The 16,778-nt window shown below is 43.9% G+C and overlaps 1 protein-coding gene across 1 annotated transcript in view; it reads right to left on the reverse strand.

Annotated features, from left to right (window-relative positions):
* Nucleotides 1–1,246: 1,246 nt before the first annotated feature.
* Nucleotides 1,247–16,778, reverse strand: part of TOR3A (torsin family 3 member A) — a 40,268-nt gene continuing 24,736 nt past the window's right edge. Inside the window, exons 5-6 of the mRNA XM_030875352.3 lie at nt 5,220–5,344; nt 1,247–4,647 (exon numbers count right to left, since the gene is read on the reverse strand). Coding sequence (XP_030731212.1) covers nt 4,397–4,647; nt 5,220–5,344 — 376 coding nt within the window. The 3' untranslated portion in view covers nt 1,247–4,396. The remainder of the gene's footprint in view (nt 4,648–5,219; nt 5,345–16,778) is intronic.

Raw genomic sequence — 16,778 nt, forward strand, 5'->3', positions numbered from 1 at the left:
AAGAATGCCAAGAGGCAGATGTTTCCGGTAGATGAGGGCCAGATAACCAGCCTTCCTCCATTTTGACAAACCAGTTTTCACTGTGACCACTCTTCTTGGGACTTCATCATGAGGGAAATTTGCTGAGGTCTTGAGAAATCACCCTGATTAGGCTGATTGTCCTTCAGAGAAATGAGTATTCAGCAGCTAGAAGGAACAATGAGGTACTCATCTTAACAGTTCTCTAGGGCATATGTTTGAAAACCCTCATATCTCAGATCTGTGTAGAGGGTACATGCGATTGAGTCCACATTACGTACATACACTGTTGTTGTGCTAAGAAAGGAGGGGAGTGAGAGAGGAGTTAATCAGATCTTTCCCTGTGGTGAATGGAAGCTGTGCCCTGGTTAGTGTGTTTGCCATGAACAGGCCGACTGAGCTGTTAATGCATGCTCAGAACCCCCTGTCTCCTGGGTAGACCCCACGCTTTTCCTTCTTTGCAGTCTGATTCTGTCATGACTATCAGTGGAGAAACCCCGGTTTTGTGCTTGCTTGGCAAAAATAAGTTTGAACATTTCAAGGTGGTTGATGGAAGTTTGTCCTTAAAACGTATGATTCAGATTCTTTAAAACTTGTTTAATATTTATACCAAAGGTCACGCTCTGCAGGTGTATGTGTGGTGGGTGCACAGAGGGGGAAGTCTGGAGGGCCTACCCCTGTGTGCATTGCTAAGGGGACACAGTGAGACAATATGGGATTTAATTGAAAACACATCAATCATGGGTCACACTACCAGTGTTGTCAGGTATTTGTTCTTAATTGTTATTGTAATATATTTTCAGGTGTTTTGTTTTTCTAATTTAATACTTTCACCCTGTTGTCTGACTGTGAACTGCTAACAGTGTTAAACTTGATGTAAATAATGAGGCCCTTGAAAGGGGAATGCTGTCTGCCTGTTGTCTCACAAGGCTTGCCAACTTGTGTTTTATTTTAAATAAAGGTTGCAATATTTTATTGGCAATGTGGGCTTGTGATTGGAGTGTTTCTCCTATAATTTTAACTGATGGGTAATCTAAGCATAATTTCTCTCTCTCTCTACATAAAATAGATATCTGTAAGGTAAAGAAGCTGATTTTAGCAAGCATCCCTCTGGCATATTCTTTAGAATGGTCCTCTATGGGGGTGGCTACTCACCCTTTGATGGATTACAGTTTTGGAAATGGCCAAAGGCATCACCTGGACCCCAGCTGATACATAAGGTGGGTGATGTGTGTGTGGGTCTGTCCATCCATCCAACATGAGGTGACTGTAAAATGAGGCTTAATTCTCTCAAAGTTCATTCTGAGGACAGTTTCAAATAAGTTGTAAAAATGTTTTGAGCCAAAGCAGCATTAATGGAGTAAGTGTAGAACCTCACAGGGAACGTTCTAGTCTTGTTTGACTTGGTCTTCAATTTAAAAAAAAATGAATGACTCATTGCTTTTAGAAGTAACATTTTAATTCAGGATGAGTAGGATATACTCAAGCGATGCACACATACAGTCCAATCAGAATGGCTGTTGTAGGGGAGCAGAATTTGCCACCCCAAAATATGCCTCTTTGGCATAAGGGTTATTTTAAGCTGGTTATCTTTAAGAAACTGCAGACACAGGCGAAACCTGAGTAACTAAGTTACCCTTTTGTAAGAGATTTACAGTTGTGAGGGAAATCTCCATTTGTAAGGGTGTCTCCCTTGCTCTACCAAGAAGAGGAGGATGAAACTCTAGAAACTTATCAGTGGAGGAGGTGAGGACGTAAATTTGCATAACAACCTCACAATTGTTTACTGTGCTTTTCCTGGTAACCATCCATAACTGACCTACCAGCCCCAATATCTGCTTTTGTCTTTAGCTGAAAATAGTAGTTAAGGTGATAGTTTCTGCCATTTTGGAGTTAGTTTTCCTGGGTCTCTCTCATGTGTACATTTTACTAAACTTTTGTTTTTCTCCTGTTAATCTTATGTCAATTTAATTATTAGGCCAGCCAAAGATGCTAGAAGGGGAAAAGGAAAAACTGTCCTCCCTGACCCTGTAAGCATCAGTTTATACACCTCCTTAACATGCCACTTTCGGTCCTTTTCTCCCATGCATTTCTGGTTTAGTTTAGGAAGGCTTGTTTCAGAGTCATTCAAGGAAAACCTCCCATTGTTTCCACCCACTTTCCAACCTCCCATTGTTCCACACACTTTCCACACCCGAGGCTATGGCATTTGCCAAGAAAATCATTTTAGAAACATTGTCATTAATGCATAGGAATTGGAGTTGGACTGCCAGGGTTGAATCCCACTCCTTCATTGACTAGCTTTGTGACTTAACCCAAGTTATTTAACCTCTCAGAGCCCCAATTTTCTCAGTCATTAAATGGTGATTAAATTGGTCCCTAAGTGTTAAGTATTACATGAGGTATCGACTAGGCTATAGAGCGCTTAGCACGTAGTATGACACATGGTATGTTTGCAAATGTTAGTTACCTAAAACAAAACTTGCAGGGTTCCAAGAATTAGAATGGAGGGAAAGGCCCAGCCTGGGCTTTGAGTATGGTGCCAAAACTGACAGCAGTTTTACTAGGTTTTATTATTCTTAAAACACCTAAAGTTCTGTGTGCTGAGTACTTGATAAATATTAATTCATTTAATTCTCACAGCCCTGTGAGGTGGGTACAGTTATGCTCATTTTTACAGAAGTGGAAACCAAAGTTAAACTGAAGCCAGTAGCTTTCCCCGTGGTCTCAACAGCAAGCAGCAGGTGGCGGAGCCGCTGAGCAGAGGAGTCTGGCTCCAGAGGAGTGTTCGGAACCACTGCAGCCTGCTGCTTGTTTTGGTTCCCGAGGTATGAGATTCAGACCCAATGTTTATGACATCAAACATGGCTGGCCAGTGCTAAAAGCATGTCAGCTGCTCTGTGGCTCTGAGACCTAAAGCTATAGAACATACCTTTTAAAGTGTGTATTTACAGAGTTTAGATCTGACTATGTTACAGGATTGGGTGGCTGCATGCTGTTCCTGAAATGCTCTGGAGTGAGACAAGGAGCCAGCACCTAAAACCGGCCCCCATTTTATTGTGCAGTTAGGCCAGGTTTACGTCTGTCCCGTGGGTGGTGTAAAACTAAGTTCCTTTAATTCATGTGAGTATTGATTGATTGGGTATCTAATGTTGCTCAGGCTAGGTACTGCCTAACCTAGAGGTAAATGAATTCAAGTAAATGAATGTAATAAAGTGTTAAACAGGAGAGAAGCAGAAGTGTTCCATTTTACCAGGGCTAAAGGTGAGAGGGTTGGGAGGACTGTAAATAAGAGGGCCACGTGAGGTGATGACACATATAAAAGAGCCATGTGTAATTCCGTAAGTGTGGTAGAAGGGAAGAATCAAGGGAAGGGGAAAAACACATAATGAGCACCTCCTGTGTATAGAGGCACAATGTACACATTTACACATGGCCATTCAATCCTCAACGATAACTGTTTTTCTTTTTAAAGCTGGGAGCACAAGAGTGCTGTTTTCATATATATAAGGGCAGTATGCTGTGGATGCCTCTTCAGTAAGAGGTTGAGATAGCCTGGCTCAGCTGATGTGGTTCCAAAGCAAACTGAAGTAAACTGGCAGACGAGGCAGTCACCCTGTCAGCTCTGTGAGTGCCAGTATATGTCCCCCGTCTCCACCAGTCCCCATCAGTGTTACCTGGCATGTGGAATTTTGCTGAGTGAGCACGATTACTAGGGCTCAGTAAGAAGGTAAGTAAGCCGAGGGTTTTAGAAAAATACAAAATTTTAATCTTTACATATGATAAAATCATGTCAAGGTCCCTAACTTAAAAAAAAATAATTTTAATTGATTTAACTCTGCAGAGCAGAACAAGGCTTAGCCTACACTGACCTGATCTAAAAAAAAAAAAAATCTTCCTCTGTGCACTTTTTCCTTCAGCCTGAGGCTCTTTCCTGATCTCACAAATAGAAGCTGATCAGCTTCCCTCTGGGAATAACAACTTGAAAGCTAACCCACCCAGTTCCTGCCACTGGTAAGCAGAAGTTAATTTTTCCCTTCTCTGTCACTGAGGATACTGCAGCCTCAGGCCCAACCCCCAAGTCCAGGCATCTGCAGGCAGGAGCTGATATGCTAATAAATCCTTGGGATTTATCTCCTACATGACTTTCTCCAACCAGCTGGCCCACATTTTGGAATGTGGCTCTGTAAGGCACCAAGTGATTTTAAGAATTGGCTCTGTCTCTGATTTAAGGCCTCTCTTTTACATACCACTTGTGCTTGTGGCTGCTGGATGCTAGCCTGCCCCTCCAACCCGTTACGTCCTGGACAGTGTGCTGACAGGCCCCAGGATCCTATCAGTGGAAGGAAGGCAGCTTTGGGAAGTTGTCATCTGGCTCTCAAGGCATGAAATAGTTAATTCTCTGGGAAACAGATTTGCATCCCTGAGAAGAGAAGAGTTGTTCCTCCTTGGGGACGTACACCATCATCTTGGCGATTTCATCTAGTGCCTCTTCCGTGTACAGGAGCTCCTGGCTCAGGAAAGCATCACGTGCACACAGCCTCACGTGACGGTACTCCAGTGGCAGGAAGGGGATGAAGAAGTCAATCAGGTTTTCCTTCACAAGACAGCTGTGTCCAAAGCCACTGTCTAAAATCAAGAGCAAAGTTACATGGAGTCTGACCTGGGGCTGAACCCAACTGGAATTATGAGGTGTCCCCCACCCTTAGGCCTGGGCAAGGTTTGTTCTTATATGCCAACTCCAGGAGGGCTGTCTGAACTTTATGTCAAGAACTATGCAACTGTGTCTTCCTTTAGGGAAACAGGGCCATGATTAACTGGATGTGTGAGAGGGGGAGAGGGGCTATGCCTGCCAGGTTATGGTTTCATTGGATGGCAGAAAGCAGAAGGTGGAGTGACCCTACCTATCCAACTGGAGGCTGAGCCACTGAGGCTCTCACAGTGAGACTTTCTTCCTCAGGGTCTGCATACTCCATAGACCACTGCCTGTATGGCCACGGCCAACTACTCCCTTACAAAGGACTTTCAGAAAAGGACTTCAGCTTTCTTGGCACTTTTCTAGTGCCTATCTGAAGTTGACAACGAGATGATTATATGACGCATCCTCTGTGATCCTGAATGCCCTATCTCATGAGTACACCTTCTAGTACATACGCATCACCCTCCTCCTCCCCTCTCAACAGAGGCTGGGAGTCACTTACCTGTGGCTTCCACAATCCCAGCCTGGAGTTGGGGCTCCAAGTGCTCCATCCCAATTTCTTCCCGGGACCACCCAGCCTTAAGCAGGTTCAGGACTACCTCATTGATGATATTGCCCGCAAGGTTACTGAAAGAGACAAGCCCGGTTAACAGATTCTGTTGTTGATTTTTTTAAATTGAAGTAGAGTTGATTTACAATATTGGGTTAGTTTCAGATGAACAACAAAGTGATTTAGTTTTATATATATTTTTTCAGATTATTTTCCATTATAGGTGATTACAATATTGTTGGGAAAATTTTCCATTATAGGTGATTATAATATTGTTGTTGGGAATATCGTTCCCTCTGTTATACAGTAACTCCTTGTTGCTTATCTATTTTATATAGTATCTGTAAATCCCGTACCCCTAATTTATCACGCCCCCATTCCCCTTTGGTAACCAGAACTTTGTTTTCTACGTTTGTGGATCTATTTATGTTTTGTATATAGATTCATTTGTATTATTTTTTAGGTTCCATATATAAGTGATATCACATAATATTTATCTTTTTCTGACTTACTTCACTTAGTATGATATTCTCTAGGTCCATCCAGCAAAGGCAATATTTCTTTATTATGGCAGGTTAACATTCCATATTGTGTGTGTGTGTGTATACCACATCTTCTTAAACAAATCGTCTGTTGATTGATAGGCATTTGGGTTGTTTCCATGTCTTGGCTATTGCAGAGTGCTGCTATGAAAACTGGGATGTTAAAGAACAGCACACTAGTGCTGCTAAAGAACACTGCATGTATCTTTTCAAATTAGAATTTTTATCATTTCTGGATATATGCTTAGGAGTGGGATTGCTGGATCACATGGTAGCTCTATTTTTAGTTTTCTGAGGAACCTCCAGTTTTCCATAGTGGCTGCACCAATTTACATTCCCACCAACAGTGCAGGAAGGTTCCCTTTTCTCTACACCCTCTCCAGCATTTATTATTTGTAGACTTTTAGATGACAGCCATTCTGACCAGTGTGAGGTGATACCTCATTGTGGTTTTTTTTTTTTTTTAATTTATTTTTGGCTGCGTTGGGTCTTCGTTGCTGCATGCGGGCTTTCTCTAGTTGCGGCGAGCGGGGGCTACTCTTCATTGTGGTGCACGGGCTTCTCATTGCAGTGGCTTCTCTTGTTGTGGAGCATGGGCTCTAGGCCTGTGGGCTGATCAGTAGTTGTGGCGCACGGGCTTAGTCACTCTGCGGCATGTGGGATCTTCCCGGACCAGGGATCGAACCCGTGTCCCCTGCATTGGCAGGTGGGTTCTTAACCACTGAGCCACCTCATTGCTTGGAATTGTGAGGGGACAAGGGAAGTCCCCTCATTGTGGTTCTGATTTACATTTCTCTAATAATTAGCAGTGTTGAGCATCTTTGGATGTGCCTGTTGGCCATCTGTATGTCTTTGGAGAAATGTCTATTTAGGTCTTCTGACCATTTTTTTTTTTTTTTTTTTTTGATATTGAGTTGTATGAGCTGTCTGTATCTTCCGGAAATTAAGCCCTTGTTGGTTGCATTACAAATATATTCTCCCATTCCGTAGCAGGTTGTCTTTTCGTTTTGTTGATGGGTTCCTTTGCTGTGCAAAAGCTTTTAAGTTTGATTAGGTCCTATTTGTTCATTTTTGCTTTTATTTCTTTTGCCTTGGGAGACTGATCCAAGAAAATATTGCCACAACTTATGTCAGAAAATGTTTTGCCTATGTTCTCTTCAAGGAGTTTTATGGTGTCATGTCTTAGATTTCATTATTTTTTATTTGGCTTCCAAATGGATAAGCTGACCACTGAGCTAGATTTTACCTGAGGCCATGAGCCCCCAGCTAGAGAGGCTGGGGGTTCCCTGCTCAAGTTCAGCTGCTCAGCCAGACTTCCCCTGGCATCTATAGCTGGGGAAGCTGCTTATGACGACACTCTTCTACTTCCTGAAGCTGTGGCCCGACTCCTCCTCCTGCAGGAAGGCCTGCCAGGCAGGTCATCTGTGTACACGCAAGACCACAGTTGCATCAGCTGAGGCAAGACCTGCCCACTGCCAAGGGATTGCCCAATCCTGCATTCCTCACAGGAGGCAAAGGTGGGTTTACCTTTCCATGGGCTGCAGGACAGGCATCCAGGGTGAAAGGGAGAGGAAGAGGATTCACTTGCTCAGCCCCAGGGGCACAGACTCCAGTGCCTTCCCCATTTCTGCCCAGAAAGCCACCTGACACTAAGTTTCTTGAGAGCATAAGCTTAGCCTGTTTGTGGTAACCCAGTGCCTAGCACCTATCAGGCGCTCAATAGTTATTAAATGTTTACTGAATAAATGGACATCTCTGCATGTTTATCTACACTATCTCCACCTCCCTTCTGAATTTCTTCCTCCACGTTACAGGCTTTATCTCACCCACCAATACATAACCTGGGCCCCTTTTCTATTCCAACCCCACCCCTAGTCTTCAGCTCCTCAGGCACCAACAATTACACCTTTAAACAGATGTTGCCTTCCCGGAACACTTCAATTCCCTTGCACAGCCTCCCAGGTTGCCTGCTGACTGGGAGGTCTGAAGGGATCAAGGGACAGAAGGCACCTCTAGAAACTAACTCTCTCCCCTGGCTCTGGGACAGGACGACATGAAATCTCACCACAGAGGAAAGAGGCTCAAAGACCTCTCCAGAACTGTGATCACAAAACCCAGCCTTAACTGCTAAGTCTTCCCTGAAGAACAGATACAAACTTGACTCTCTCTGAACCTTAGTTTCCTAATTTGTAAGATGAGAGCCTTGAAGCAGACAATTTAAGAAGCCCTCCTTAGGTCACCTTGGATTCAGTGGTCAGTCAAAAAATAGACACTTCTGTGAGCACCTGCTGTGTGCTGGGGTACAAGGCCTTTGATTCCATGAGTAACTGACATTTGTATAGTTCTCTGCATTTTTCAAAGCCCTTTCTATCCATTCTTTTTCTGACAGCAGCCCAAAGAGAACAGGCATTAATTACCCTCTTCACTTTACAGCTTCAACAGCAGAGGCCAGTAGCTCTGATCCCCAGAGTTCCACTGTGCCTGTCCTGCCCCGTGACTCCATTCCCAGAGCCTTCTGTACTTGGTAGAAATGGGCAAAAGTAGTCAATGTTAGTAGTTAGTCAATGTTACTAACTACTAACCAAGTAGTTAGTTAGTACTTGGCCAGGGGCCCCAAATTCCTCAGGCCCAGATGAAGGACTGGCTGAGTGCTGGGGCAACTCTAGCCATAGCCCCACTACACCCCCTGCTTCAGCTGCCACCTCCTCCTTTCCGCCATCCGACACCACCACTTTGCAGGGGGGCCAGCAGAGCCGCTAGGACTTCACTTCAAATAGCAGGTTTAGGATTTTTTTCAGGATTAAACCACTGGATTTGTTTACACCATCAATTTGAATCAGCTGTGCTTTTCTTTTAAATATAAGAGTCCTCACCACACAGGTAAGGTTATTGTAGAAATCAAGTCCAGAGACACCATCTTCCCCCACCTATCACTAGACTAGCTGAAAACTTTGGGGTTTAGAGGTGCTGCTTTCTGGCTGCCCGAGGCAGGGGTGCAAGGTGCTGCACCGCACTGACAGCCTGGCTGGCCCACGGTCTCCAGACAGTCCACCCAGGCCTGTTGGGGACCACTGGCTCTCACAGGCCGGTCCCACACCGGGGCCACTGGAACTGGAAGCCATGTCCTTGCCTCTCAGTCACCAGTGTGCATCTTCCTCCCTAGGGGCTCAAAGGCTCCTTCAGGGCCAGTGCAGCCTCTGCATCCCCTGCCACAGTAGGCCCAAAGGGTAGCTTGTCCACAGTGGCTCTCTTCTTGGCCCTGCCTCCATTCTGCCAGTGTCTGCTCATCAGGACCCCGTGGCCTCAGACAGTGCACAGACGCCGGGTCACTAGGGGGAAAGGGCAGGTGGTGGGACAGGGGCACTGCCAGCAGGTCAATGACCAAAATACTACAAACGCAAATATTTGCCTAGAGATAGCAGGGTCACGTGGGTCGCATTAGGAAATCCTGGCAACAGCAAGGGTGAGGTTTTCCAAGCTGAGAACTGGTAGGGAAGTCAGTGCCTTGGCACCTCGAGCCAAGCTGGGGAAAGGTCGGCCACAGCCACAAGGCAGAAGCAGGCTTGGCCTGGTAGGAGGAAGGAGGGAGGAAGGAGCCAGGCAGTGGAGGGGGGAAGAAGCCACGCACAAAGTCAAAGGATCCCTGCAATAGAAAGGGCGTCCTGAGGTAGCTGGGCACTAGGCTTCCTTCTGTTCTGAGAAAAGGACTCTGCCTGCAGGAATGGTTCCAGGGGTCCCCTGCCCCCACCCCCCGCCAGGGCTTGGGTGGAGAAGCCTTGGTGAACCAAGGTGATTCCTTATTTTGCCTCCTCTGCATTTTGGAGCCCCTACCTAATTCACTGCAACAGGAAGAGATCTGCACTTCTGGGCTACCTCAGAAGGTGATACGTAGTATCACAGAATTTACTGTCCTTGCCTCCTAATTCTGATCACTCAAGTCATATCAGAAAGTCCTTCTCTGCTTTTCTCTGAAAATCACCTTTGGGGGCTCCCAAAGGCCCTCCTTTGCAATGCATTGTAGCGTCCCGTCAGCCTTATTTACAGACCAGGAAGGACTTGCCACTAACACACCAAAATCCCAACCCAGCAACAGTTTAAACTGGTTCCACCTTGTCTTGTGGGTCCACAGTGAACCAAGATCTGCCCTCCACAGCTCACTCCTTCACACATTCCAAGCCTGATGAAAAACCAGACTCCTTACTTCTCCTCACAGGGTGTACCCTAAAGCTGGGGGAAATCCCCTAGCAAGCATGTACTGGCCTGCGGGAGGCGGGTGACAGTGGGGAGGAGTGGTTTGGCTTCCACTGAGTGCAAGAAGCTGCTTGTGAAGCATTCAGGTTGGGCCAACAGGGACCCAAACTTGACTGCTAACAGACCTTAGGCAGGACTTTCTGTTGGAGCTGCCATAAAAAGATAGGATTGGACAGCTTGATTTCAAAATTAACTTTTTGCAAGCCATTTCTAGAGCCTGTGGCACACAGTAAGAGGGAACTCCTAGTGTGTACATTTCCAACTATATTACAAACTTTAGCAATCAAAGCAGTATGGTACTGGCATACAAACAGACACACAGATAAATGTAACAGAATAGACTCTGGAAATAAATCCTTACATATATGGTTAATTAATTTACGACAGAGCTATAAGTATGCAATGGGGAAAGGACAGTCTCTTCAATAAATGGTACCGGGAAGCTACATGCAAAAGAATGAACTTAACCGCAAAAAAATGCTGGAACTGACCAAACAAGATATCCTACAACCAAAGACAAAGAAGAAGCCACAATAAGACAGTAGGAGGGGCATAACTGTGATAAAATCAAATCCCATACCTGCTGGGTAGGCAACCCACAAACTAGAAAATAATTATATCACAGAAGTTCTCCCACAGGAGTGAAAGTTCTGAGCCTCACGTCAGGCTCCCCAACCTGGGGGTCTGGCAACAGGAGGAGGAGCCCCAAGAGAATCTGGCTTTGAAGGCCAGTGGGGTGTGAGCACAGGAATTTCACAGGACTAGGGGAAACAGAAACTCCACTCTTGGAGGGTGCACACAACGTCTCATGTGCATCAGGACCCAGGGAAAAAAGCAGTGACCTCCTAAGAGCCTAGACAAGACCTACTTGCTGGTATTGGAGGCTCTCCTGTGGAGGCAGGGGCAGCTGTGGCTCATTGTGGAGACAAAGACAATGGTGGCAGTAGTTCTGGGGAGTGCTCATTGGCGTGAGCCCTGCTGGAGGCTGCTATTTTCTCACCAAGACCTGGTCCCACAACAGCCTTCAGGCTCCAGTGCTGGAACCTCAGGCCGAACAGGGCAGAAACACAGCCACACCCATCAACAGACAGGGTGCTTAAAGTCTTCCTGAGCATACAGCTACCTGCTAAACATACCCCTTGACATGGCCCTGCCCACCAGAGGGACAAGACCCAGCTCAACTGCAATCACAAAAAGTTAATACAAAATGAAAAGGCAGAGGAATGTGTCCCAGATGAAGAAACAAGATAAAACCCCAGAAGAACAACTGAATGAAGTGGATAGGCAATCTACCTGAAAAAGAATTCAGAGTAATGACAGTAAAGATGATCCAAGATCTCGGAAAAAGAATGGAAGCACAGATCTAGAAGATAACAAGAAATGTTTGTAACAAAGACCTAGAAGAACTAAAGAATAAGCAGACAGGGCTTCCCTGGTGGCGCAGTGGTTGAGAGTCTGCCTGCCAATGCAGGGGACACGGGTTCGAGCCCTGGTCTGGGAAGATCCCACATACCGCGGAGCAACTAGGCCCGTGAGCCACAACTACTGAGCCTGCGCGTCTGGAGCCTGTGCTCCACAACGAGAGGCCGTGATAGTGAGAGGCCCACGCACCACAATGAAGAGTGGCCCCGCTTGCCGCAGCTAGAGAAAGCCCTCGCACAGAAACGACCCAACACAGCCAAAAATAAATAAATTAGTAAATTAAATAAAGAAAAAATCTGTTAAAAGGTGAGGAAGGCAATCCTCATAAAAGTAAAAAAAAAAAAGACAGATGAATACATAACTGAAATAAAAAATACACTACAAGGAATCAATAGCAGAATAACTAAGGCAGAAGAACGGATAAGTGAGCTGGAAGACAGAATGGTGGGAATCACTGCCATGGAACAGAATAAGGAAAAAAGAATGAAAAGAAAAGAGGACAGTCTAGGATACCTCTGGGACAACATTAAATGCAACAACATTCACGTTATAGGAGTCCCAGAAGGAGAGAGAGAGAGGACCTGAGAAAATATCTGAAGAGATAATAGCTGAAAAATTCCCTAACATGGGAAAGAAACAGTCACCCAAGTCCAGGAAGCACAGAGTCCCAGGCAGGATAAATACAAGGAGGAACATGCCAAGACACACAGTAATTAAACTGACAAAAATTAAAGACAAAGAAAAAATACTAAAAGCAACAAGAGAAAAACAACAAATGACACACGAGGGAATTCCCATAAGGTTATCAGCTGATTTCTCAGCAGAAACTCTGCAGGCCAGAAGGGAGTGGCATGATGTATTTAAAGTGAAGAAAGGGAAGAACCTACAACCAAGAATACTCTACCCAGCAAGGCTCTCATTCAGATTCAATAGAGAAATCAGAAGTTTTACAAACGAGCAAAAGCTAAGAGAATTCAGCACCACCAGACCAGCTTTGCAGCTTCTCTAGGCAGAAAAGAAAAGGCCACAACTAGAAACAAGAAAATTATGAATGGAAAAGCTGACTGGAAAAGGTGAACATACAGTAAAGGTAGGAAATCACCCACACACAAATATGATATCGAAACCAGCAATCATGAGAAAAGGTGAGTACAAATGCAGGATATTGGAAATGCATTTGAAATTAAAAGACCAGCAACTTAAAACAATCTTGTTTATATATAGACTGTTATATCAAAACCTCATGGTAACCGCAAACTGAAAATCTACAATAGATACACAAAAGAAAAAGGAATCCAAAAACAACACTAATGTTAGTCATCAAATCACAAGAGAACAAGAGGAAAGGAAAGAAAAAAGACCTACAAAACGAATCCAGAACAATTAACAAAATGGCAATAAGAACATACATATCAATAATTACCATAGGACTTCCCTGGTGGCGAAGTGGTTAAGAATCCGCCTGCCAATGCAGGGGACACGAGTTCAAACCCTGGTCCAGGAAGATCCCACATGCCATGGAGCAGCTAAGCCTGTGTGCCACAACTACTGAGCCTGTGCTCTAGAGCCTGCGAGCCACAACTACAGAGTCTACGTGCTACAACTACTGAAGCCCGTGCGCCTAGAGCCTGTGCTCCACAAGAGAAGCCACCGCAATGAGAAGCCCGCGTACCGCGATGAAGAGTAGCCCCCACTCGCCACAGCTAGAGAAAGCCTGAGCACAGCAACAAAGACCCAACATAGCCAAAAATAAAAAATAAATAAATTTATTAAAAGGATTACCTTAAATGTAAATGGATTAAATGCTCCAACCGAAGTACACAGACTGGCTGAATGGATACAAAAACAAGACCTGTATATATGCTGTGTGTAAGAGACCCACTTCAGACCTAGAGACACATGCAGACTGAAAGTGAGGGGATGGAATAAGGTATTTCATGTAAATGTAAATCAAAAGAAAGCTGGAGGAGCAATACTCATATCAGACAAAATAGACTTTAAAATAAAGACTGTTATAAGAGACAAAGAAACTACATAATGATCAAGGGATCAATCCAAGAAGATAAAACAATTATAAATATATATGCAACTATATATTTGAGCACCTAGATACACAAAAGGAGCACCTCAATATATAAGGCAAATACTAAGAGCCATGAGAGGAGAAACTGACAGTAACACAGAAGAGTGGGGGACTTTAACACCCCATTTTCATCAATGGACAGATCATCCAGACAAAATCAATAAAGAAACATAGGCCTTAAATGATACATTAGACCAGGTGGACTTACTTGATATTTATAGAGCAATCCATCCAAAAACAGAAGAATACACATTTTTCTCAAGTGCACATGGAACATTCTCCAGGATTGATCACATGCTGAGCCACAAAGCAACCCTCGGTAAATTTAAGAAAACTGAAATAATATCAAGCATCTTTTCCAACCACAACACTGAGGTTAGAACTCTACAGGAAGAAAATGGTAAAAACACAAACACGTGGAGGCTAAACAGTATGCTATTAAACGACCAGTGGATCACTGAAGAAATCAAAGGGGAAATAAAAAAATACCTAGAGAAAAATGAAAATGAAAGCATGATGATCCAAAACCTAGGGGAGGCAGAAAAAGCAGTTCTAAGAGGGAAGTTTATAGCAGTACAATCTTACCTCAGGAAACAAGAAAAATCTCAAACAACCTAACTTTATACCTAAAGCACTAGAGAAAGAAGAACAAAACCCAAAGTTAGTGGAATGAAATAAATCATAAAGATCAGAGCGGAAGTAAATGAAAGACAAAGAAAACAATAGAAAAGATCAATGAAACTAAAAGCTGGTTCTTAGAAAAGATAAACAAAATTGATAAAACTTTAGCTAGACTCATCAAGAAAAAAAGGGAGAGGGCTCAAATCAATGAAATTAGAAATGAAAAAGAGAAGTTGCAACAGACAACAGAGAAATACAAAGGATCATAAGAGACTACTACGAATAACTATATGCCAATAAAATGGAAAACTTAGAAGAAATAGGCAAATTCTTAGAAAGGTACAATCTCCCAAGACTGACCCAGGAAGAAACAGAAAATATGAACACATCAATCACAAGTACTGAAATTGAAACTGTGATTAAAAAACTCCCAACAAGCAAAAGTCCAGAACCAGATGGCTTCACAGACGAATTCTATCAAACATTTAGAGAAGAGTTAACACCTATCTTTCTGAAACTATTCCAAAACAATTGCAGAGGAACGAACACTCCTAAATTCATTGTGAGGCCCCACCACTCTGATAGGAAAACCAGACAAAGATACCACAAAAAAAGAAAGTTACAGGCCAATATCACTGTTAAACATAGACACAAAAATCCTCAACAAAATACTAGCAAACCGAACCCAACAATACATTAAGAGGATCATATACCATGATCAAGTGGGATTTTACCCCAGGGATGCAAGGATTTTTCAACATCTGCAAATCAAAAAATTCTTCAACAAATTGAATTATAAAAACCATATGATCATCTTGAAGATGGCAGAGTAGGACGTGTGCTCACTCCCTCTTGGAAGAACACCAGAATCACAATTAAATGCTGAACAATCACTGACAGGAAGACACTGGAACTCACCAAAAAAGATATCCCATAAGCAAAGACAAAGGAGAAGCCACAATAAGAAGGTAGGAGGGGCGCAATCACGATAAAATCAACTCCCTTAACCGCTGGGTGGGTGACTCACAAATGGGAGATCAATTATACCACAGAAGTCTACCCACTGGAGTGAAGGTTCTGAGCCCCACGTCAACCTGGGGGTCCGGCAACAGGAGGAGGAATTCCCAGAGAATCAGACTTTCAAGACTAGCGAGGTTTGATTGCAGGACTTTGAAAGGACTGGGGGAAACAGAGACTCCATTCTTGGAGGGCACACACAAAGCAGTGTGCACATCAGGACCCAAGGGAAGGAGCAGTGACTCCATAGGAAACTGAACCAGACCTACCTGCATGTTGGAGGGTCTCCTGCAGAGGCAGGGGCCGGCTGTGGCTCACTGCAGGGACAAGGACACTGGCAGCAGAAGTTCTGGGAAGTACTCCTTGGAGTCCACCAAAGAGTCCACCATTAGCCCCACCAAAGAGGCCGTAGGCTCCAGTGCTGGGTTGCCTCGGCCCAAACAACCAACAGGGAGGGAACTCAGCCCCACCCATCAGCACACAAGCGGATTAAAATTTTACTGAGCTCTGCCCACCAGAGTAACATCCAGCTCTACCCATCACCAGTCCCTCCCATTAGGAAGCTTGTACAAGCCTCTTAGATAGCCTCATCTACCAGAGAGCTGACAGCAGAAGCAAGAAGAACTACAATCCTGCAGCCTGTAGAACGAAAACCACATTCACAGAAAGACAGACAAAATGAAAAGGCAGAGGACTATGTACCAGATGAAGGAACAAGATAAAACCCCAGAAAAACAACTAAACCAAGTGGACATAGGCAACCTTCCAGAAAAAGAATTCAGAATAATGATAGTGAAAATGATCCAGGATCTCGGAAAAAGAATGGAGACAAAGATCAAGAAGATGCAAGAAATGTTTAACAAAGACCTAGAAGAATTAAAGAACAAATAAACAGAGAAGAACAATACAATAACTGAAATGAAAAATACACTAGAAGGAATCAATAGCAGAATAGAAGAATGGATAAGGGACCTGGAAGACAGAATAGTGGAATTCACTGCTGTGGAACAGAATAAAGAAAAAGAATGAAAAGAAATGACAACCTAAGAGACCTCTGGGACAACATTAAATGCAACAACGTTCGCATTATAGGGGTCCCAGAGGAGAAAAAAGAAAGGACCGGAAAAAATATTTGAAGAGATTATAGTCGAAAACTTACCTAACATGGGAGAGGAAACAGTAAACCAAGTCCAGGAACACAGAGAGTCCCAGGCAGGATAAACCCAAGGAGAAACATGCTGAGACACATAGTAATCAAATTGACAAAAATTAAAGACAAAGAAAAATTATTAAAAGCAACAAGGGAAAAATGACAAATAATGTACAAAGGAACTCCCATAAGGTTAACAGCTGACTTCTTATCAGAAACTCAACAAGCCAGAAGGGAGTGGCATGATATATTTAAAGTGATGAAAGGGAAGAACCTACAACCAAGATTACTCTACCTGGCAAGGATCTCAATCAGGTTCGATGGAGAAATCAGAAGTTTTACAGACAAGCAAAAGCTAAGAGAATTCAGCACCTCCAAACCAGCTCTACAACAAATGCTAGAGGAACTTCTCAAAGTGGGAAACA

Source organism: Globicephala melas, chromosome 1 (assembly GCF_963455315.2).
Source record: "Globicephala melas chromosome 1, mGloMel1.2, whole genome shotgun sequence".
In the NCBI taxonomy this organism is placed as follows: Eukaryota; Metazoa; Chordata; class Mammalia; order Artiodactyla; family Delphinidae; genus Globicephala; species Globicephala melas.